We start from the raw sequence: 24,349 nt of genomic DNA on the forward strand, positions 1-24,349 counted from the left end.
GGTGACATTAGCTGTCAGTGTCATAGGGATCAAGGTTGGCCGCGTCGAGTATAGAGTTTTTAAAACGGAATTGTAAAAGATGGGACTGGAATGTTGATATGATTCAGAATGAGTGGACTTCAGTTTGTGGCGAATATTGCTTAATGTATTTGCTATATAAGTTTCGGGGATGTTCAATGCACAGTTTTACGAGCATTTTTACAGGGAACACATTGTACAACGATATTTTAGTGGATGAGATGTTTCGCTCCTATTTTTTTTGGAAATAAAAATCGTACCAAAGGAATGAATGAGTTTTATTTATGACTAACTACTGAAATTAATTTCAGCACTCCAAAAAAAGGGAGACCAAAAAAGCAATTTCGTTTGGATATGGACGATTTTGATTATGATGTTGTTCGAATGGTGTATGATTTTCACTTACGATTGAATGAACTGCCAACAATAAAATCATTAAAAGCTAAATTATCTGAAGCTATTAATTACAATGGGTCTGAAAAGACGTTGAGAAAAATACTTCATGAGATGGGATTTCGGTTTACTAAAATGGAAGATAATCGAAAAGTTCTAATGGAAAAGCACAATGTAAGTCTTAAACGAATTGAATACCTTGATAAAATACGCGAATATCGCGAATCAGGAAAAAATATCGTCTACATGGATGAGTCCTACATACATAACGGGTGGACCGTGGCAGTTTTACAACTTAAAATTTAAATATTTTTAAAACCGTTACACGAGGGAACGGGGGAGGGGCAGCGTTCGACGCGGCATTCGTGCGGATTGTTTAGTCACGATGTCACAGTGGACCAGTGAGCAACGCGCGTTCGCAGTAGAAGCGTACTTTAAGAGCAACGATTCGTGTACCATTGCTCGTCGACAATTTTGTGCGCGTTTCGATATTCGACGTTTAAGTGACGGACCCAGTGTAAATTTAATTAGAACATGGGTGCAGAAGTTCCGAGCAACAGGTTCAACCGTAAACAACCCACGGCCGGGCCCTAGTCGAACGGCAAGAACCGAAGAAAACATTCAACGAGTTGAAAACAGCGTGTTGCAAAATCCGCGTCAGTCCGTGCGCAAGAGAGCATCGTCTTTGGCACTGCCAAAAACGACCGTGCAGAGAATTTTAAGTAAGGATATGAAACTTCACCCATTCAAGGTCCAATTGGTGCAGGCTCTTAAACCAAGTGACTTCATAATGCGTAAGGAGTTCTGTGAAAACATGCTAAGCCGATTTCAAACTGTAAACACCATTTGGTTCAGTGACGAAGCACATTTCCATTTAAATGGCTTTGTCAATAAGCAAAACTGCCGGTACTGGGCACAAAGAGGACAAAACCCGCGATTAAAGCACCAACAAGCTCTGCACAGCCCGAAAGTCACTGTTTGGGCCTCTTTATCGACGAACGGAATAATTGGGCCGTTTTTCTTTGAAAATTCCCGTGGAGCAACTGTAACTGTTGATGGTGATGCTTACCGCCGCATGATTAACGAATATTTTTTACCGAGACTTCGAGAATACCAATCGTATAGTTCACACACGTGGTTTCAACAAGATGGCGCCACACCTCACACAGCGAGAGCCACCATGACCCTACTCCGTGAACAGTTCCCTAGAAAACTGATTAGTCGATATGGTGACATCGTGTGGCCACCCAGATCGCCAGATTTAACCCCGATGGACTTTTTTCTTTGGGGGTATCTTAAGGCAAAAGTCTACGATAGCAACCCAACAAACATATCGGAATTAAAAGAAAATATCGTTCGAGAAGTGAACGCTATTCCCCAATCACTATTGCAACGCGTCGCTCGGAACTGTGTCGAGAGATTCCGTGAATGTGTACGCCGCGATGGAAAACATTTAGACGGCATAATCTTTAAAAAATAAAATCCGCATGTGTAACGGTTGATTTTGTATACAATACATAATAATTTTTCACATCTAACATATATTTGTTTCATTTACAAATCGTAAATCTGCCAAGGTACACCCTTTACATCCCATAATAAAGGGAAATCTTGGAGTGATGATAAGAAAAAGGAGTAAAAAAGCCAATTTCAAAAGGTCAACGTTTGATATTAGTTCATGCGGGAAATGAAAAAGGCGTTCCACCCGGTGCCTTTTTAACGTATAAATCCACGGACACTACAGGTGACTATCACAATGAAATGAATAATGATAACTACGAAAAATGGTTGGTTAATCAATTAATTCCAAATATACCCAGAGATTCTGTTCTAGTTATCGACAACGCACCTTATCACAACAAATATGTTGAAAGACCCCCCCCCCCACTCAAACACCATAAAACAGGAAATGATCAACTGATTAAACAGACACGAAATTCCAGTTGATCCAAAATTAACAAAAGCCCAGATTTACGCTATTATATGTCAGCACAAGGAGAGGTATACAGAGTTTTCCGTGGACAAAATACTTTCCGAACATGGGCACACTGTGTTGCGATTGCCACCATATCATCCGGAATTCAATCCAATTGAAAATATATGGTCTCAACTGAAAGGCTATGTAGCCTCTAGAAATGTGGGTATGAATTTAACTACAGTAAAAACATTATTGACTGAAAAAGTAAACATGATTGGGGCTGAAGAGTGGAAAAAGGTTTGCAATCATGCAATCAAATGTGAGAATGAATATAGAAGCATTCAACACTGTTTAGACAATTACACTGATAGACTAGTGATAAATACGGCTGATAGTGACAGTGATATAGACCTCTTTGAGAGCACAGATAGTGAAATGGAAGTAATAGAGAATTAGAATTATTATTATTATTATATACATGACAGCTGTAATTTTTAAACATAATGTGAACATTTTTTTTTTTATTTTACCCCAGCCTAAAGCCAACACTTAAAGAAAAAATGGTGTATTTAATACATACAAAGAATAAAAAAAAATATCAAAAGAAGCAACTCATAATTTTTTTAACAGCTCCTAATAGATACCGGACTGTTTGTATTTCGTGTGACAGAGATAACGCTCTACGAAGCCGAAATTAGCCGATTGTCTCTTTCCAAAGGTCGATGTGCAATATTTATTGCCGGGTACTATACAATGGTGCGATAGGTCGTCGAAACTATAAACGGCAGATTCAAGCGCGACTTCAAGATCTTCAGAAACAGAATATCTAACAAACAAGTGCCGCATACAGTATAATTCATTTATAACGACGTCGCTTATAACGTCTAACCGTACCGTAACCGATATTATTTACTCAATTTCGGTTTAATAGTTACTAGATCGTTCAATAAGTCCCGAGACTAACCTGGAAATGGCGCATATATTAAAAACTCTTTTGATTTTTAAAAAGTACTGGCTATCAATACAAGAATAGGTGTCAAATTTTTAAAAATGGAACAATAAAATTATTGATTTTGAAACATTTAAGTGACGCTACGGTTGTAATTTCGATACAATGGAAAAAAACGAGTTTCGCGTGTTGATAAAACATTGTTTTTTAATGGGAAAAAATACCGTTGAAGCACAGCAATGGCTTATAAAATGTTATGCAGGATCAGCTCCCTCTAAAGCAGGGATGCACAGACCGCGGCCCGCGGGCCGCATGCGGCCCGCCGGTCGAATACTGGTGGCCCGCCGACAGCAAAAATAAAACTCTCGTACATTCGATAAAAGTAATTTGAATCTCGCGCGCGCGCTCTTAAGTGTGCTTATCGGTGCGCCGTGCATTGTTAGAGCAAGCGAGATAGCAATAGTCCCGAATTTCGCTGATTGCTCGCGTAGGTAGATACACGAAGCTTCCAGAGTCGGTTTCGAGATTTCTCCAGACAGTTTTCGACTCTATACGCGCGGTATAAAAGCCACGCTAACCGCAGCGACCGACAGTTCGGTTTTAATTTGAGTGAAGTGTCAATAGTTCTAGTGTAGATTTTAATTTTTAACTCGGCTAGCCGGTGTACAATTGTGTTGTGAAATCGTAAGTAAAACTCTGATATTAATAAGTGTTTCCCTACCTATTTAATCAATTATTTTTGGTAATTTAAAAAAGGATGGGTAATTTAAGTAGGTACTGTAATTGTTTTTAGGTGCTGTGTTAATCCTAGCCAGGATTAGAACGCAACATGGACAAGCCAGGACCTAGTAAAAAACGTAAGGTTAAAGATGAAAATCGGCAGTTTCAAGAAATTTGGACTGAGAAATACTTTTTTGTATGGTCGCATAACAAAGTCGTTTGTTTAATTTGCAAAAATTCTGTTGCGATTGCAAAGGAATATAATGTAAAAAGGCACTATGAAACGCAGCATCCTACTTTTACCAAGTTTACAGGCGAATTAAGAAAGCAAAAAATGTTATCTTTAAAACGGGAGCTTATTGGTCAGCAAGCTATGTTTACAAAACCCATTCAAGATTCAGAAACAGCTACAGAAGTTAGTTATGAAATTTCTCGAATGATAAGCAAAGCGAAGTCGCCCCTTCAATGATGAGGATTTTGTAAAAGAATGCATAGAAATTGCCGCTAAGAAAATGTGCCCAGAAGCAGCAAAAAAGTTTGAGAAAATTCAACTGAATCGTATGACTATCCAAAGACGAATTATGTCTTTGTCAGATAATATTGCGGAACAATTAAATGAAAAAACTAAGATCATTGAATTTTTTTCATTAGCAGTCGACGAATCCACTGATATTAGTTCCACAGCTCAACTTCTCCTATTCATACGAGGTGTTACTCAAGATTTTGAAGTCTTAGAAGAGTTATTAGGAATGTGTTCATTGAAAGGTCAAACCAGAGGAGTTGATATACTCAATGTACTTTTGGATGAGTGTTCAAAAACTAATTTGGACTTATCAAAATTATCGGTAGTTGCGACTGACGGTGCTCCTTCGATGATTGGTGTCAATTCTGGGCTAGTTACTTTGCTGAAAAAGCATCTGCAAGAAAAAAACATAAACGCTGAAGATCTCATGCAGTTTCACTGCATTATACACCAAGAAGCCCTCTGTTCTAAAAAAATTGAATTTCAAAATGTCATGAAAGTGGTAGTTTCGACTGTAAATTTCATAAAATTACGAGGACTCAATCACAGGCAATTCAAACAATTCCTTGATGACATCGAAAACGAATATGGAGATTTACTGTATTATACAGAAGTAAGGTGGCTAAGTCGTGGATTGACACTGGAACGATTTCTAAATTTAATAGAAGAAATTGGAATATTTCTGGCGGAAAAGCAAAGGGATGTCCCGGAACTTAAAAATCCTGATTGGTTGTGTGATTTGGCTTTTTTAGTTGACATTACAAATCATTTGAATGTCTTGAACACACGGCTTCAAGGCAAAAATCAACTGATATCCCAGCTCTACGCTCATGTATCATCCTTTCAATGCAAGCTGACACTTTTCAGATCGCAATTGAATTCTGGAAATTACAATCATTTTCCGAATTATAAGAAAATGGCTGAAAAATTCAACAAAACTGCGATTAATTTCAGTTATGTAGAAAAGCTAGATATTTTGATTCAATCTTTTCAAGACAGATTTTCGGAGTTTAAAAAAGTGAAACCTCTGTTGGACATATTCAGCAATCCTTTCACGATTTCAGTTGAAAATGCGCCAGAGTCAATGCAGTTAGAAATTATCGACATTCAAAACGACCAAGATTTACGCAACAAATTCAACGAAGGAGACTTGCTGAACTTTTACCGCTGCATTGATAAAAATACGTACAAAGAGTTGCGCATAAACGCTCTGAAATGTGCCAGCTTATTTGGTTCTACCTATATATGTGAACAAACCTTTTCAATACTAAATAATAATAAAACAAAAAATCGAAACCGCCTTGCAAATGAAAGTTTGGAAGCAGTTTTACGTGTTGCTACAAGTAAATTTGAGCCAAATATAAAAAAAATTGTAAGCACTATGCAGTGTCACGCTTCAAATTAATAAATTCTTTTTCAATTTTAATACATATTTATCAATTCTTTATTGTCTTTAATTACCTATACTTCTGGCGGCCCGCCATCAGTTCATAATTTGCCCGAGTGGCCCTTACGGCGCTTGTACACGCTAAGAAAAAACGCCGGGCGTACCTAAGAATTCGTGTCGTAACTAGAAAATAACTGTGTACACTGCTCGCAGCGGTGCACGAAAAAAATCTTGTCTGCGCAAGACACGACGCGGCGAACGTTGTTGCGGAGCGGTGGGGGGGCGGTGTAGTAGGGTTGAGCCAGCCCAGGTTTTGTTGTGCGTTGTGCGTTTGGTGTGGACGTGTATTGCAGCGTAGAGTACAAAATGGCTGATGAGTTACTTATAACTTTAGTAGAAGGACGACCGGTATTGTGGGACAAAACTTTAGACATATATAAAGATAAAAGACTCACATAAGAAGCATGGAGAGAAATATTTACTATCTTAAACAAAGACTTCGACGAAATGACAAATGTCAAAAAAAATGAATATGGTAAGTACTTACAACATATTACTATCTTTTTACAATTTTCAAAAATACAGATTACTAGATATATTCTATATAGCTATATATTATTATAAATATTAATCATTGTCGTTACCCACATTAAATACATCTACAATAAAAGATTTAAGTTGCAAGCAATCATAAGTTCAATAGCGCTAAGTAGCATACGGACACGGCTTTGCTAAAAACGATAATGACTAATACTTATAATAAAATACGTATAAACATGAAAAAAAATATGACATGTAATTGTTTATTTAAACAATATGGCAGGTAAGAATAATTCCTTGTTTCACACTTTTTGGATTAAAATTTAGTAGTCGGGTTTTAGTTTTAGAACTTATTTTTTATGTGTATTTATCTTGCCATGGCAGTGATCCTTCATCAGAGGAAAAATATTCAGTATATTTTTGACGAATTTCGTCTGCTGTGAGATTATTGCCTTCTAAATGCAATGGACTATTTAATCGGTCACGATTGATTAAAGGCTCAACGTGACCTTCTTCTGTATGAATAAAATTTTGCAAAATTCAAGTAGTTTTTACAATAGCAACTGTTAAATCGAGACTTAAGTTTAAAGATCGGTGCAGAATTCTCCATTTGTTGGCCATTATTCCAAATGCACACTCGACGTATCTTCTTGCCCTTGTCAAGCGATAATTAAATATCTTTTGTTCTTTTGTGAGTTCGTTACCACCGTAGGGTCGAAGTACGTTAGCATGAAGTGCGAAAGCTTCATCAGTTACAAAAACATAAGTTAATATATAGTTAGTATTTATTATAGAGCATGGGGATGGTATGTTTAACGTATTGTCAACAAGTTTTTTCCAAAACTGTGTTTCTTTGAAAACATTTGAATCACATTCTTTACCATACGACCCTACATCAATAAAAATGTAATTGTAGTTGGAATCCACAATAGCCATAAGAACAATAGAAAAGATATAAAGATAGTTTATAATTTAAAAACATTGATCCACTTTCTTCGGGTTTAATTATTCTAATATGTTTCCCGTCCAGTGCTCCAAGACAGTGTGGAAAATTGGCATTTATTTCATATCTTTGTGCTATATTCAACCATTCCTCTTGTGTTGGCATCCGCATATAAACTGTAGATAATTCTGACCAAATATGATGAGTAACTTCACGTACAATGTTCGCTATTATTTTTATTCCGATTCGAAAATCGAAATGAAGACGTGCGAAGGCATCTCCAGTTGCCATGTATCTGTAAAAATTGTAACAATGTCTTAGAGCAAGAACACACTTGCAACTTGCAGTGCGATTAATTGCAAGTGTGTTCTTACTCTTACAATGAGGTCATTTCCTTTTTTATATGAAGTTTATGTCTACTTGCAATAGATGGTACCTACTTTCTTACGGTAGTTCGTTTTTTGTTTCAGCAAAGTCTACAGCAAAAAAATGGACAAGTTTGCGAGATAGGTGGATGAAATGTCACAGAAGACTTAAAGAAATGAAATCGGTATCGGGTGCTAAGAAGATTCGTAAATGTGATTTTTACGACGAAATGTTATTTTTGACAAAAATTTTAACACGCCGAGACACTGAGTCAAATATACCCGAAACAACAAACGTGGAAAAAAGTCCCGTAGAACATACACCGATCGCGAAAAAAAAGAAACAGGATGTTAGCGAGGTGGACAAAAATATGGCAGAATTTATAAAGGCTGTTACCAAAGAAGAAGAGAGCCGTGCCATGTCATTTTTTAAAAGTATAGCTCCGAGTGTTGATAAGTTCAGTGATGAGGAAATGGTGGATTTCCAGTTTGAAGTTTTAAAACTTGTGCGTTCTACGCAACAACGAAAGGGAAGTGATGTTCAGCATCAATGGAGTACTGAGTATTACAAAACAACGCAGCCTTCTACGTCGTCATTTAACGTACCCGGCCCATCATACTCGACTCGACCAGGTTACAGTACTCAAAAATCTACATCCATTGAATTTGACACCGAAACTATTAGTAGTGTGGAAACATCGCATACAGATGAATTTCACTTTGACTTTTCTGAAGAATATGAACATGTGGAGTCTGTTGAATTTGGAAACATGTAACACTTCAAAGACATTTATTATTGTATAACGTTCAAATCAATATGCTTAAAAAAATTACTTACCTTAATGTTACGGCCAATCTAATGTATGGAGGAATACTTTCTCGCATTTTGGTATTTTCATGTCGTATATTATTTTCTATTGTTGTCAAAAGCTTGTCAAACGTAGACATTTTCATGCGAAAATAATCCACAAATTTTTCCTCATGTTGTCGCATGACGATAAAGAGTAATGAACCCGCCAAACTCATTTTTCTCTTGTATAATTGGATGAACCCAGTAAAGTCTCTTGTTTTTTGTTTCCTTTTTTATTTTGTTATAATAATAATATGCAATTATCATTCTTTTTTGCTTTGTAGTTAACATTTATATAAATAAACGAAACTCACTGATTACACTTGTTATTACTTGCGCGCCCTAAGCCCGACTGTCGACTGCACGAAAAGAATCGTGTCGTGTACACGTTTCCATTGGTCTTGTCTGCGGAAGACACGAAAAGTTTTCGTGTGTGGAACAGACAAAATTCTTGTCGTCTACACGAAGAATTTGTCTTGTCTGCCGCAGGAGCGGCAAATTTTCTTAGCGTGTACAAGCGCCCTTAGTCTTAATAAGTCTGTGCATCCCTGCTCTAAAGCAACCATTTGTCGGTGGTATGCCGACTTCAAACGCGGTCGCATGGACACCAATGATATATCCGTTAAAGACTTTATTTCATCTTCCCAATCTACTTGCTCTTCTACCGGATATCCAATTTGGATCTTGTTCTTGGCTTGGATATGGCTTACCACTGAGTCTGGCGTAGTCATAATAGATTACATTATTTATCAAATCCGAATTCGACGCATTATGAAGATTCCTGACATCATAACACGTCTGCCACCTACGGGAAAGCTTCTCCTACTAGCACTCATTAGTCTACAACATCTTGTCTATCAACTCATTTCCGTTTGCGCAATTATAAGAAACATCCGACGTAAACGCCAGCAAGAGACTGTTCCGATGGACCCTTACGAACATGTCTAAATAATTATGAGGAAGAAGGAAAACTGCATAACCCATCTTAATGATGTAAAAGCGCGAATGGAAGGAAAACTAAGAACCCGTCTGTTGACGTTAAACATAGAAGGAAAACTCAAACGAACCCGTCTGACTGACGTTAAATTACAATAATAATGGAATAACATCTCATCTTAGTCGGGAAGACGTAGCTCTACGACTAATATTGGTCCACGAAGGAAAACGTAAACCCGTGAAAATCTCGTTAAATACTTAAGCGTAATTACTATCTTCATTGCAAGTCTGCAACATCGCGTCCGAGCATTACCTGTTGGTCAACCGGCGATGAGCAATGAACGCGTCACCTCAGTGTCACGTTTTTTTACGATAATTCGTCCGTTTAAAACGACGCGCCGTGTTTTGTTTCAATTTAGGTAACGAATGACCAATAACTCGGCCCCCTCACTTTCCCCGCGAGCTTCACCGTTCAATTCTCCTTATTGGCGCGCTTAAATCACAGTTAGTGTTTGTCACCTGTTATGAAAAGTTCATAAAGCACCATAAAATAAGTTCTGTGAAGAGAAAGTGTTTTACAATTGAAGAAAAGAGTGCAATATTACACAGATTAGAAGCTGGTTAATCAAACGCGACCCTCGCAAAGGAATTTGGCGTATCTCATTCTACAATATCAACAATAAAGAAGAATAAATACAAGATCGAGCCGCTATTTAATGCCAATGTTTTGAAATGCAAACGTGTAAGAACTTCTACTCATGAGCAGTTGGATAAGGCATTGTTACAGTGTTTTAAGCTTCAGCGCGACCGGGGAATACCTCTTAATGGACCTCTGCTACAAGAGAAAGCAAATTTTTTTGCTAGACAGTTAGACATGCAAAATTTCATATGTTCCATGAGTTGGATAAACCGTTTTAAAGTAAGACACAACATCGTCAGTGGAAAGATTGTTGGCGAGTCTTTGTCAGTACAACAGAGTGATGTACACGATTGGTTAAAAAAAGTTTGGCCTACTCTACGTGCTCAATTTAGTGATGATGAAGTTTTTAATGCAGATGAGACCGGGTTGTTTTATAAATTAACCCCAGACAAGACGTTGAAATTTAAAGGTGAAAAATGTACAAGAGGAAAAATATCGAAGGAGCGAATAACAGTGATGGTGGCAGCCAACATGAGTGGCACAGCTAAAAAAAAAAACTTCTCGTAATCGGGAAATCACAACGTCCCAGATGTTTTAAAAATATACGGCATTTGCCAGTGGATTATGAGAGCAATCGAAAAGCCTGGATGACTGGTGACATTTTTACCAAATGGGCACGCGCATGGGATCGTGAACTTACGAAAAAGAATAGGAAAATCCTGCTGTTACTTGACAACTGTCCTGCACATCCCCATATTGCAGACTTGAAAAGCATAACCCTAGTATTTCTGCCTCCAAACACGACATCAGTGTTGCAACCCATGGATCAAGGGATCATTCGAGTTTTGAAAGCACATTTTCGTAAAACCCTTGTTTTAAAAATGATCCAGTTTCTAGATGGCGGATGCAGTAGTGTTGAGTGCCCGAAGATCACTGTTCTCGACGCTATTCTAATGATTCAAGATGCCTGGACTCAACTCAAGCAAGGAACAATTTTTAACTGTTACAAACATGCTGGTTTTGTCCGAAGCAATGTAGAATGTACCATAACTTCAGATGATTTTAACGAAGAAGACGACGTACCGCTGAGCATTTGGGCGAAGGCTATTGATAAGCATCAGTTACCCATAACACACGAGGACTTTGAACAATACGCGCGTGTCGATGATGCTGTCGCCACTTGTGAAGAGCCGTCTGATGAAAACATTGTGGATAATATCATCGCCGACGACGCGAATAGCAAAGATAGCAACGGTGATGATGACGAACCAGAGTTTTATCCAACCTTGAGTGTTTCTGAAGCTCTGAAGGCTGCGGAAACGCTTAATGTATTTGTTCAGACTAACTTTGATGATGACCATATGAAAACAATGATGTCACGAATTCACAATGCTGTCCGAAGTTCTTACTACCGAACAAAAGTCTGTCAAAAACAAACCCAAATAATAGATTTCCTACGTTAGTGACAGTATTACAGTACATTACGTACCTATGTTTGTAATTTGTTATGTACTACTTATTTGTGTACATATAAGAATAATTAAAATAAACATATGTAACTGATTCCTACAACATGTTTTATTTACCTAAATAGGAAAATCAAACTTTCGCACTTATAATACATATGTAATTACATTGTACATACATATCTGTTTTATACGTCATCCGGTTAGTACGACATAATATCGCCGGTCTCTTGAAGGTCGTTATATCCGGATTCTACTGTATATGTATTTGAAGATTATAGAATTGCTGCAGCTCTGATTAATTATTTTCAAGATCCGTACTAAGACAGTCCGTACACAACAGCTTTCATTGAAATAATTAATCGAAATATACAAGGCCCCAATCGACTGGTCGCACTGCAGTGAGCATTTAAAAACCACGGGAGTATATAATAAATAATATAGAAAAATAAACTTTATAATACCATTATAAAGTTTATTTTTCTTTAAGGGATGTCTAAAACAAATATTATGGCAGTTTTTCGGCAGATGTGTTTTAAAACATCTACGTTTCATCAGTTATCCAACGAGGTATATCAATCTAGGATTTTTATTACATTTCGTGGAAAAAAAGTGGTTGGGACGCTCCAGGTAGCAGTTCTAACGGTCCCGCGCCTATTGTCCTACAAGTTAAGACGCACTGTGCGAGAGAGACTAGTGACGATTTGTGTAGGTGGGAATGAAAGAAAAAATATTGTAGAGACCGGTTAGGGCTGGAACTACAACACGGGATATTGTTTTGGTTGTCAGACTGTTTTGTGCTTCTTACATAGTAGATGTGATATCGTTTTGCTCTTTTTCTCGACTTGGCTGTGATTTTGGACTATTTCTTCTGATTTGTGACTACTGTGCTTGTTAATCGGACTCTGATTTGTACTTGTGATACGGAAGTGATGAAGATGACGGTCTACACACCTGGGGAATATGTTGATATGCTTATTTGTTACGGATACTGCGATTGTGTGTCTGCACAAGCTCGCAACGAATACATAACTCGATTCCCCGGTCGTTGCCGGATGTGGCCGTTTTTGATAGAGTTTATCGAAGACTTTGAAAAACTGGCTCTGTTTTGAGACGAAATACAGATATGGGAAGACCACGAATTAATGACAAAAAAGAACAGGACAATGAGCTAGTGCAACGCTTTCGAGCGGATCCGACTACTTCCACTAATATTGTTGCCCGTGATCTGGGACTTTCGCAATGGAGTGTGGTTTACAGTGCATACTGCTGGCATATACCCGTACCATTACACGCTAGTACGAGTACATACAATTGAAGAAGGAGACTCCGCGAGGTTGGACTTCTGCAGATTTAGACTTCCTGCACACGATGCCGTCACCGCGCCGTCGCCGCGCCGACGCCGCGCAATTACACTGTAGATACGAGTCGCGCGAAGCCCGCCACCGCGTCGCCGCCGCGCCGCCACCGCGCGCGTTCCCCTCCCTCCTTGTTTGTTTGATTCATTCCATTACCGGCCGCGTCGTGCACGTGCGTGAACTTGTTAATTAATTACCATGGATAGTTTTGATTACGAAACGTTTATAAGTTTAGTGGAGGACAGAGAAGTGTTATGGGACAAAACTTTGGAAATATATAAAGACAAGCGTAAAAGTTTAAAAGCTTGGTTTGAGGTCTGCCATATAATGAATGAGAACTTTGCAGACCTACCCGATACGGAGAAAAATAAATACGGTAAGTATCTTTTTACAAAATTTTATTTATTCTTGTTAATGTATTTCTATCTAGTGAGGCCAAACGAAAAAATATATAAGTAGCTGACTTAAAGGAAGTTTGGGACAAGACACGATCAGTATGTTTTTTATTTAAATCGTAATGCAACAGTGTATTATATAGTGTGTGGATAGTATATCTCGTAAGCAATTTCGTGTGGTAGGTACCTACATTAAACAAGCAATCACTTGCTACTAGTAGTTAGTGATGGGACTCGAGCCGTGTTTCACTCGAGTTACTCGAGTAGTTTTGTTTTTACTCCCACTCGAGTCATATTTTTGATGACTCGGATTACGTGTGACTCGAATGATTCACTCGAAAAAAAAAATACTCGAGTCTCATCTTTACTCGAGTGACACTCGAGTAAATCGGTTTTCACTGGCGAGTGACTTGAGTGAAAAAAAGTCACTCGAGTCCCATCACTACTAGTAGTAGCTTGAGTATTCCCGCTAGATAGAAACATGTTTCGCATACATATTAACAATAATTATTTTGCCATGGTACACTGCCATATTCAGAATTAAAATACTCCTTATATTTGTCACGTATTTCATTAGCTGTTGTAGGAACCATTTCTGTTGAATCAAATGGCAAAAACTCCTCTAATTCACACCCGCTTAGAGATTCTTGGACCCCTTTTACGCCCTCCTCTTTGTGTATAAAATTTTGCAGTAAACAACAAGCTTTCACAACATCAACAGCCAAATCCAATGACACATTTAAAGGTCGATGAAAAATTCGCCACTTATTGGCCAGTATCCCAAAGGTGCATTCTACATATCGTCTCGCTCTTGATAACCGATAATTAAAAACGGATTTTTCTGCATCAAGCATTTGACTATTATATGGGCGCAGTAAATTCTGATGTAATGCAAATGCTTCATCACCTACGAATACATATGGCAAGGCAATGTTGGTATTAGGTAAGGAAGTAGGTCCTGGCAAGTTCAAAGTATTGTTAATCATGTTGTGCCAGAAAGCTGTGTCTTTAAAAACACCTGAATCACAATCCTTTCCATAAGCACCGACACTGATATAAATAAAGTTGTAGTCACTATCGGCGACTGCCATTAATAGAATCGAGAAGTAATGTTTGTAGTTCAAAAACATCGATCCACTTTTATTTGGTTTTATTACTCTGATGTGCTTTCCATCTACAGCACCGACACAATGAGGGAAATTAGCAGACACTTCAAATTTATTTGCTATTTCTAGCCAATCGTTTATACATGGCATTTTCATATATTTTGGGTAAAGTTCAGACCATATTAGAGAACACACTTCTCGTATGATTACGCTTAAAGTTGATTTTCCCATTCTAAAACGATATTCAAGATCGGCTAATGAAGTTCCGGTTGCTAAATACCTGCAATCGAAAAAAACATTACAATAATAAAATGGATTATTAATATTAATTATTTCAGGTAAACTAATATCTCAGAAATGGAAGAATATAAGGGATGCGTGGATGAAATGCGACAAAAAGATACGTGAATCGAAATCTGGATCAGGTGCAAAACCAGTACATAAATATCAATATTATGATAATTTACAATTTTTGAAAAAAATTACCCCACAGCCAACCCAATCTGGATCAAACATGCCGGAAGAAAACAAATCTGAAGTTACTAATGTCAACAAAAGAAAGAAAAACGAAGAATTAAATCCTGTAGATAAGAAAATGATTAAGTTTATGGAAACGTTAGAAAAAGATGACGATAGTAGAATGATGTCTTTTTTTAAAGGTATAGCTCCTACCGTGGAACGCTTCAAAGACGAAGATATTGTTGAATTCCAGTACCAAGTATTGAATATTATAAGAAATATCCAATATAAAAATAGTTATAGCGCTCCACATCATTCACGCACAGCAGGCGCAATGGACACCCCGGCACACTACGGTTACAATACTAATGCTGGACCCAGTACGAGAGTTCAATCACAGGCTTCGAATTATAGCATTGAAAACGATTCATTACAAAGCATTCCAAGTCCATCTACTTCAAGCTTGATTGATTTTGATTTTTCTACATTACATCAGAATAATTAAATATATATTATATTTATTTTATTTACCTCAATGTAACAACCAATCTCTCCTTAGCAGATATACTTGCTCGCATATTTGTATTTGTGTGTTGCAGTTTATTCTTAAATAAATCTAATAATTTATCAAATGTCTTGTAATTCATTCGAAAATAATCACAAAATTTGGCCTCGTCTTTTCGGAGATCTTCGTAAAGTGTATGAAATTCACCAAATTGCTCCCGTGCCGACAGCATAGGATGAACCCACAACTTTCTAACTCGACGTTCTTTTTGCCATTTTCTATACATATAGTAGGCAAGCACAAATTTCTTTTTTTTTCATTATATAAGACATGTTTGCGTCACGTGCGATCTCGCGGCGTGCACGTTCGTACGCGGCCGGTAATGGAATGAATCAAACAAACAAGGAGTTAGGGGAACGCGCGCGGTGGCGGCGCGGCGGCGACGCGGTGGCGGGCTTCGCGCGACTCGTATCTACAGTGTAATTGCGCGGCGTCGGCGCGGCGACGGCGCGGTGACGGCATCGTGTGCAGGAACGCTTATGCTAAATGCTGACGTAGAAGACCCAGATTGTCTTAGAAATATCTTGTGGACAGATGAATCCAAATTTGATAAAGATGGGATAACTATCACAATGCCCATTACTGGGCCCCAAAAGAACTAAGGAATCCCAATAAGAAAAGAGTGAAGGGGTCCCAACGAAGCTTCAGCGTGAATGTCTGGATGGGCATTATCTCCAATCATTTGATTGGACCTTACTTTCTCCCGGACAATCTAAATGGGGAAAGTTACGAAAATTTCTTGAGAGCAGAATTGTGCCATTTGCTGGGTGATCTGCCACTCAACTTAATCAGGGACATGTGGTTTCAACATGATGGCTGCTCTGCCCATTTCAGGAGAAGTGTCAGAGACTGGCTGGACACAAATTATCCAAACAAATGGATAGGACGAGATGGGCCGTTGCCATGGCTAGCAAGAAGTCCGGACCTAACCCCCATGGATTTTCATATCTGGGGGCGCATGAAAAGTCTTGTCTACAGCGAGCCTAATCCAGTTTCGTCTGTGGAAGAATTAAGAGAAAGGATTGTGGATGCAGCAAATAAAATGAGGACAACATTGACCACTCGAGTAGTGAAGACTGGTCTCCATAGAAGGATGCGACAATGTATTAGAAACAGAGGCGGCCATGTTGAACATGAACTTCAGAGTAGGAAAAAGTTGTGCGAAAACCTGATTTAATAAATGACATTTAATGCTTACCTGTTGTTTTATTTTACTTTTTAAGGTAGCATTCGGATCAAGACGACCGCGACGCGAGACCGCGACTCGAGACCGCGACCGGCGACCGCGACCCACTGCTTTATATGAATTAACACTTTAACAGCCGATCACGTACTGTGTACGGGCAGTGTCGATCAACTCGGTACGCCGATCACGTACTCCGTACGGCTTTGACTTTCCTATCGTCTGTTTAAATACCACGTGCCCGGTGCGTGAATGGCGTGTAACCCCGGTGTAGAATGACTCTCTATCAACGCACACATGTATGATTCACCGACGGGAGGTGCGGGGTGGAGACAGGACAAGCGATCTTTCACGGCGCGTCGCCAGTGCGCCCACGCCACTAACGTGAGAGTACGTCCTTGCATTTTGGCGCGAAATGGCTTCCGCTCGGCGCAGTTACCGGCTCGATTCTAAAGAAATTCTTGATGCTTTGGTAAATGATGTTGACTCAGACATTGAGGAAGACCCGGAAATTCAAATTGAAGGTAAATTATTGTATTTTATTATTGTATTTTTATTCAAATATACCCTTTTTGCGACGTATAGATTTTTATTAGTGTTTTCTCTCTCCAGAGGTAATTCAAGACTTACAAGAGGTGGTATCGGTCCAAGATGAAGTAAATGATGATGCTGACATGTCAGAAAACGTATCTGAACCAGACCAGGGACGGAGCCGGGGTCGCTCGAGACCTACACTTCGTGGCAGAACGAGATCGCGCGGCGGACGCGTTCGGTCAGGAGCGCGCTCGACCACCCGCTGTCGCGGCGGCAGACATGCAACAACTTCTATCAGGGAAATGGATGAAGGTAATGGATGGTCATACCAAGCAGCGGAGCAGCCGCCAGAAAATCCAGTATTTCAAGAAATATCTCGCGTATTAGCTCCGATTGATGAAAATTCGTCACTGTTCGATTGTTTCTCAATTTTTTTTCCTGATTCTTTTTGGAACTTGCTCAAGACTGAAACAAATCGTTATGCAGCTCAAATGAAGGCTAAACAAACGCGACAAGGTATCCTGAAACCTGGCACTATGCTTTATATATGGAAACCTGTCACGAAACAGGAACTAAAAACTTTTTTTTCCATAGTGATTCATATGACACTCGTTCAAAAAGAAAGTTTCGATTCTTACTGGTCAACTCGTGAAATAATAGAAACTTCATTTGCCAGAAAGCACATGAATAGGAACCGATTCAGAGCTATTTACAGCTGTCTTCATTTGAACGACAACTCAAATTATAAACCACGTAATGATCCCGAATACGATGCTTTTTTCAAACTCCGACCGTATTTCAATGAACTGTGTTTTCTGTGTGAGAACAGTTTTTATCCCAACGAAAACTTGACGATCGATGAGGGCACTTGTGGATTTAGGGGTCGAGTGCACTTCAGAGTTTACAATAAAGATAAGCCCGATAAATACGGTATGAAAGTGTACATGCTTTGTGACGCGGAAACGGGCTACATACTACGCATGGTTCCCTATGTCGGCGACTCGAAATCTGTCGAGACTATTATCACGGAATTGAGTGAACCATATTTTGGTAAATGGCACACCATTTATATGGATCGTTTTTTTACGAGTCCGACAATTGCAGACTTACTTTGGCTGAAGAAAACTCGCACTGTCGGCACAGTGATGGCAAATCGTCGTGGTCTGCCACAGGATTGGCGACAACAATCTTTGGAAAAAGATGAAATGGCTTTTTGTCACCGCGGAAATCTAACTGCCTGTAAATGGAGAGATAAGCGTGATGTACTTATACTCACGACGAAACATGGAGCTAGCTGGACAGAGGTGGATGCAAAAGTCAAAGGTGTGGGCGTAACCAAAAAGGTGAAACCAGACTGCATCCTCGACTATAACCATTATAAAATTGGCGTAGATCTCAATGACCAATATGTGTCCTATTATTCGTTAAATAGAAAAAGTATGAAATGGTGGAAAAAAATGTTTTTCAATTTAGTAGCGCGTTCTCTGGTAAACGCTTACATTTTATACAATAAATCCAGAGAACAACGACGCCGCCTGCGATTCTCGCAGTTTCTGATGGACTGTGGTGAACAGCTGGTGGAAACTGCATCAGATGCTGAAGCAGGACCCTCCCGTGGTCCACATGCTGTCGGGACTAGCACGAGGCTCGTCGGCAGGCACTTCATGGAGAGGATTCCAAGCTCGGAAAAGAAAGATAAAGTCGCACGAGTTTGCAAAGTGTGTGCCGACATTTTAAAAAAAGAAACCGGAAAAAGGGGGCGCAAAGAGACCATTTATTACTGCCCAGACTGCAATGTTCCCCTGTGCTACTATCCCTGCTTCAAAATATTCCACACAAAAAAAAATTACGTTACATAATTAGCTCAAGTATGTAAGATTGTTTATGTTGGAGTTTTTTTTTTTCGATTTTAGACCTCTTTTCTTAATTTTTTTTCATAAATATTATTTTTTATTACAAATGTTTTTTATTTCATCCCTAAAAATATAAAGAACAATAGTACATATAAAAAAAGAATAATAGACATATCACAGATAGTTTTTATTTTATGAGTCATAGAATATCGGCAAAAAACGCCGGCGTACCAGGGAAAGCCGCCTTTATAACGGTCGGCTGTTAAAGTGTTAATAGGAAGTGCTGACGGATGCAAGCAACCGAGTCGCGCGACTTGTGGGCGTGGCCTGCCGGCGACTTGCGTCGCGCGACTCGGTCGCTCACAAGGCAGTGCCGTGGCGCGACAGATGCAAAATGGCCGTGTTTTCTTCGCACGAAGACGAAATTTTAATAGAATTAGTTAGTAAAAACGCACCTTTATTCGATACGAGGCTTCAAGCTTATAAAGATAATACTGTGAGAGACAATATTTGGGAAGAAATTGGAAAAGCGTTGAATAAAACAAGTAAGTTCAAATGATACATATTTTTATTAGAAAAGGTACTTATTTTTATTGTTTACAAATAGGTACTATTTTACTTTTCTCTATTTTTTGAGGTTATAAAACTGTTCTGGGATTACTTCCATGGGACGCTATTCTATTCTATTTATACGATTTTCCTGCCATGATACTTGGCCAACTGGACTTAAAAAAAATGATTTCAATGAATTTCGTATATCAAATGCCGCCAGACTAGCAAAACCACCAACTCTTGAGAATGGTATCATGTTTTCCGTAGGTGGGGGGATTTTTGGATCATATTTGTAATAAGGAATGCCGTTTTTTTCTAAATAAGCATCCCGCAAAAGATTATGTAAACAGCACGCGGTCAAAATCAAGTCATCAACAACCTCAGGTCTGATTGATATCGGTGTGTAGAATATTCTAAATACTTGTGATAACAATGCATACGAGTTTTCTGTCACTCTTCTGGCACGGCAAAGTCTATAATTGAAGATAGCTTTATCACGATTCGCTCTCGCATCATTTCTACAATATGGCTTCATCATATATGTATCAAGGGCAAACGCTTCATCACCGACCAGAAAATGTGGAAGCATAATATCTGTTCCTGGTAAATTTGCGGGCTTCGGAGCATTAAACTTATTACGAGCAATATTTTTCCCTATGCATGACTTTTGAAAAATACCACTGTCTCCTTCTTTACCATAAGAACCCACGTCAACAGCAATGAATTTGTAGTTGGCATCTACAATCGCCAGAAGTACGATCGAATAATACTCCTTGTAGTTAAAAAACAGCGAACCACTGTTATTTGGAGCTTTAACACGCACGTGTTTTCCATCAATGGCTCCAAAAGTATTGGGAAAATTCCATCGATTCCAAAAATCACTCGTCACTTGCTTTAGATGATTTTCTGTCGGTACTGGCATGCAAAGTGGGACCAAGTTCTTTCGCAGGCTTGCAAGCACTTCTTTCACTATTCTGCTAATATAACTTGCCGATATACGATACGTGAACTCTAGAGATGCATATGTTTCTCCAGTAGCTATAAATCTGAAACAACATTATGTTCATTACAGGTAATGATTGCAAGAAGAGGTGGAAATATATAAGAGATTCCTATAATAGATGCAAACGTAAGAACAAATTGCCCACGGGTTCTTCAGCCTCTTTAAAAACAACAAAATGGATGCTGTATGAGAGACTTCGTTTTTTAGAAAAAATTCCCACAGAAAGAGCGAGTGTAGCAACAGTTGAAGCTGAAAATACTGAAGGTAGCGAAAGTGGTGAAGAAACAAGTACAACAGGGATAAGTGAACAAAGAAGACGTAGTGAAGAGATAAGTGGTGAAGAAAGAAGCAATGAAGAGGTAAAAAGAGCAGGAATAAGTGCAGCTGGTACAAGTGGAACAAAACGTAATGCAGAGAGAAGTGGAGTAACGAGCAATGAAGAGGCAAGCGGACCAGGTAAAGGTACAGCTGAGACAAGTGGGAGAAAAAAAAAAGAAAACATGTCAACTGGATAGTAATTTACATATTTCATCTTTACTGCAGCATTGGAAAGAAAGAGATAAACAAAGACAAGAACAAATGAAGATCATGGCAGAAGAGGAAGAGAAAGCTGATAAAGACGGAATCAATTCATTTTGCTCACATATCGGGACTATTTTAAAAAAATTACCACCGGGTTTAAGAGTGGAGGCTAAAACGAAAGTTTTTAATTTACTGGCAGAATATGAATTGAGAAGTATTAATAAAAGTTCAAGTCTCAGCAGCGCTTCCTACAGCCCACATTCAAATGAAAACTATTCAATTTCGAATATTACACATAGTTCAGCATCAAACCTGAGCCCATATTCCCCTATCAGCAGTATTGCGTCTCCACCTGCCCAACCAACTGATTTAAGCATCCCATTACTGAATCAGGTTGCTCACGATGCAAATAATCATCTCCAATTAGAAGAATCTACAGAATATGATAACAATTATTTTTTTACCTCAATGTAAGGAAAAGTTTCTGAGCGCTTGTGATGATTGATGAGCCATTTCTTCTTGGTTGAATATCTTGATTGATTAAACTGAGTACAAAATTAAACTGACTATGATTTAGCCTACAATACTTTCTGAACTTTTTTCTTTATAATTTAAATGTCGTTTTATGAGTGTCTGAAAGCAGCCCTCTTCTTCTCGCGACGTAAACAATGTATCGATTTTCATCCTTTTTTTCGGAATTAGAGCACATAATAAAAGAAGCATATCATCGTCTTCTTCTTCTTCGTCTTCTAATAACTGTCGAATAAATCTTTTTCTGTTCATAGTTAAAACGCGTCGTGATGGAATACAACCGTTTAGTTTAGTAACTGCAAGCATACTGAGTTTCGTATGGGTCGCACGACTCGTGTCGCGTAGATTCGTAGGTAGCTGTCGTCCTGCGACCTGCGACTGGTTGCCGGTCGCGGTCTCGAGTCGCGGTCTCGCGTCGCGGTCGTCTTGATCCGAATGCTACCTTTAGGGCTAAGTATTAATTTTCTTCTCCACTGTCGCCTATGCAACTAAGTTTTTTTCAATGCAAATAAAACCCTAGATTGTTATACCTCGTTAGATAGCTGATGAAACGTAGATATTTTAAAACACATCTGCCGAACAACTGCCGTAATATTTTTCTTAGATAAAAGAGAAAAATAAACTTTATAACATTTTTTTTATTTCTTAAGTTTAGAGTAGGGTATTTCATAGTGAAATAAGTCAGAAATGATGGGTATTCCACGCCCTTAACGGATCTAGCGCGACTTTTCCTGTAAACCTGTATAAGAGACCGGTGTCGCGATTTCGAAACGAAAAGGAAAGAAGTTATTTGCGAGCCTTTATTTTGAAGTATCACGTGTGAGTATTTTTAATAGTGTGTTTAATTAATTCTCGATTTAAAAGCGAAGAAGAAAAAAGGTGTTTGTAAGCCTTTATTGTGAAATATCAAATGTATTTTTAATAGTGTGTTTAATTAATTGGAATGGTTTTTTTTTTCTTTTCTTTTAATTGTAATTCCCTTAACCTTCAATGGGTCGCGCGATATTTTGTTTACGGCCAAAAGTATATAGAAGGCATCGGTTCAACGTCGAACGATATTTTCTTTTTTAGTTTTTACGTCATTATTTATTTTTTTATTTCAACTACCAAGTAATGTCATAACAACCTCCCGAGCGAAGCCGGGTATCATAGCCTAGTAGTTGATAAAGATGTGTGGACTTAGTGACGCTGTTGAAACATGTTACTAATTTTTGTACTAAAACACAGTTTATATATTATTTTTCAAAAGAGTAATTGCGGAATTTCTTGCCGATTCTTCTCTGCAGAATCTACATTCCGAATCGGTAGTAGCTTTACTTCTATAAATATAATTATTTTTAAAATTTCAATTTGTAAAATGACGATTCGTAAGTGCTCTTGGAGCCTATTTGAATAAAGCTGATTTTGTTTTTGAATTCCCGCTTCAGCCTGTAATATCCTACTACTGGGCATAGGCCTCTTTCCCCATGTAGGAGAAGGATCAGAGCTACTACGAGTAACGATCGTTATCAGGTGTACGTGATAATAAACGGGACCGACGGCTTAACGTGCTCTCCGAGGAACGGTGGGGAGACCCACGAGGACTGCACAAACACCCAGACCACGGCAAACACCTGTATGGCCAATACAAATGTTTGTCATGTGCGGGGATCGAACCCGCAACCGCCAGCGAAAAGAGTAAAGAGGTCACAACGACGATTTAGTGTAAATGTGTGGATGGGCATCATGTCCAACCATTTGATTGGGCCTTACTTTCTTCCAGACAATCTGATTGGTGAAACTTATGAAAATTTCTTAAGAAGTGACTTGGGTAACCTACTAGATGATCTCCCATTACAATTACTGCGGGACATGTGCTTTCAACATGATGGCTGCCCTGCTCATTTCAGAAGAAGCGTTAGGGAATGGTTGGAATGGACGAGGTGGGCCTTTACCCTGGCCAGCCAGATGTCCCGGCCTGACTCCCATGGATTTTTATGTATGGGGGCACATGAAGAGCCTCGTTTACAGTGAGCCCAACCCCATATCGTCAGTGGAAGTTCTCAAAAAAAGGATAATTAATGCTGCTAACGACATAAGAAGAACATTAACCACTGGTGTAGTGAAAAGTGGACTACGTGAAAGAATAATGCGGGTTGCAGACCAAGAGCTAAGCTAAGTTAGTTTAGCTTAGCTCGCATAGCTGACGCAGTTTTCCATACTTGTGTGCAGACCGCAAACTGTGTGATCTAAGATATGTGAGCTAACTAAAATATGCGAAGCTATGTTAGTTGTGTATGCCGATGCGCAGCTACGCGAGCTAAGCTATGTCCCTCCCGCCTTCCCCGCACGCCCTTCGCACATCCTTCGCCAGTGCTGTCCAGTGTCCTTTGTCGTACGCACGGTCGTTTCGTAGCGAATATGGAGCAATTTATCGAAGTTGTTAAACAATTTCCTGTGTTATGGAACACACAGTTAAAGGACTATCACAATTTAATTAAAAAGGATGTTGTATGGAAATAAATAGTGGAGGAAATAAGTAATCCAGACATACCAGACGGTGAGTTTAATTATTTTTTATTTCAAGTTTAATCTAATTTACATTATTAAAATAATTACAAAATAACTCTGACACGAAATGCTTCTCTAGTTGCTCGTAAG

At 38.8% G+C, this 24,349-nt stretch overlaps 3 protein-coding genes, 1 long non-coding RNA gene and 1 pseudogene across 4 annotated transcripts; 3 read left to right on the top strand and 2 right to left on the bottom strand.

The window, feature by feature from the left end:
• Window positions 1-6,127: 6,127 nt before the first annotated feature.
• On the top strand, window positions 6,128-8,924 carry LOC123666199. Its single transcript, XM_045600396.1, has 2 exons — window positions 6,128-6,443; window positions 7,862-8,924. The coding sequence occupies exons 1-2, from the start codon at window positions 6,416-6,418 to the stop codon at window positions 8,530-8,532; spliced, it is 699 nt and encodes a 232-aa protein (XP_045456352.1). The 5' UTR covers window positions 6,128-6,415; the 3' UTR covers window positions 8,533-8,924.
• Window positions 6,368-7,554, bottom strand: LOC123666204 (annotated as a pseudogene).
• LOC123666216 lies at window positions 8,853-12,080 on the bottom strand. Its single transcript, XR_006745171.1, has 2 exons — window positions 11,976-12,080; window positions 8,853-9,154 (listed from the first exon to the last, which is right to left on the bottom strand). It is a non-coding gene; the product is annotated as an uncharacterized LOC123666216 (long non-coding RNA).
• Window positions 12,081-17,129: 5,049 nt separating this feature from the next.
• LOC123666004 (piggyBac transposable element-derived protein 4-like) lies at window positions 17,130-19,107 on the top strand. Its single transcript, XM_045600218.1, has 2 exons — window positions 17,130-17,238; window positions 17,327-19,107. Exons 1-2 carry the CDS (start codon window positions 17,130-17,132, stop codon window positions 19,105-19,107), a joined length of 1,890 nt encoding a protein of 629 aa, XP_045456174.1.
• Window positions 19,108-19,454: 347 nt separating this feature from the next.
• On the top strand, window positions 19,455-22,164 carry LOC123666210. Its single transcript, XM_045600405.1, has 2 exons — window positions 19,455-19,646; window positions 21,964-22,164. Exons 1-2 carry the CDS (start codon window positions 19,496-19,498, stop codon window positions 22,137-22,139), a joined length of 327 nt encoding a protein of 108 aa, XP_045456361.1. The 5' UTR covers window positions 19,455-19,495; the 3' UTR covers window positions 22,140-22,164.
• The last annotated feature ends 2,185 nt before the right edge of the window (window positions 22,165-24,349 follow it).

Source organism: Melitaea cinxia, chromosome 25 (genome assembly GCF_905220565.1).
Source record: "Melitaea cinxia chromosome 25, ilMelCinx1.1, whole genome shotgun sequence".
Lineage (NCBI taxonomy): Eukaryota > Metazoa > Arthropoda > Insecta > Lepidoptera > Nymphalidae > Melitaea > Melitaea cinxia.

Bases quoted from the DNA above. Each gene is read 5' to 3' on its own strand.
- LOC123666004 (XM_045600218.1), top strand. From the start codon at position 17,130: ATGGCTTCCGCTCGGCGCAGTTACCGGCTCGATTCTAAAGAAATTCTT. The intron at 17,239-17,326 runs GTAAATTATTGT...TTCTCTCTCCAG, and splicing joins CCCGGAAATTCAAATTGAAG to AGGTAATTCAAGACTTACAA.
- LOC123666199 (XM_045600396.1), top strand. From the start codon at position 6,416: ATGACAAATGTCAAAAAAAATGAATATG. The intron at 6,444-7,861 runs GTAAGTACTTAC...TTTTTGTTTCAG, and splicing joins TGTCAAAAAAAATGAATATG to CAAAGTCTACAGCAAAAAAA.
- LOC123666210 (XM_045600405.1), top strand. From the start codon at position 19,496: ATGGCCGTGTTTTCTTCGCACGAAGACGAAATTTTAATAGAATTAGTT. The intron at 19,647-21,963 runs GTAAGTTCAAAT...TTCTGTTCATAG, and splicing joins AAAAGCGTTGAATAAAACAA to TTAAAACGCGTCGTGATGGA.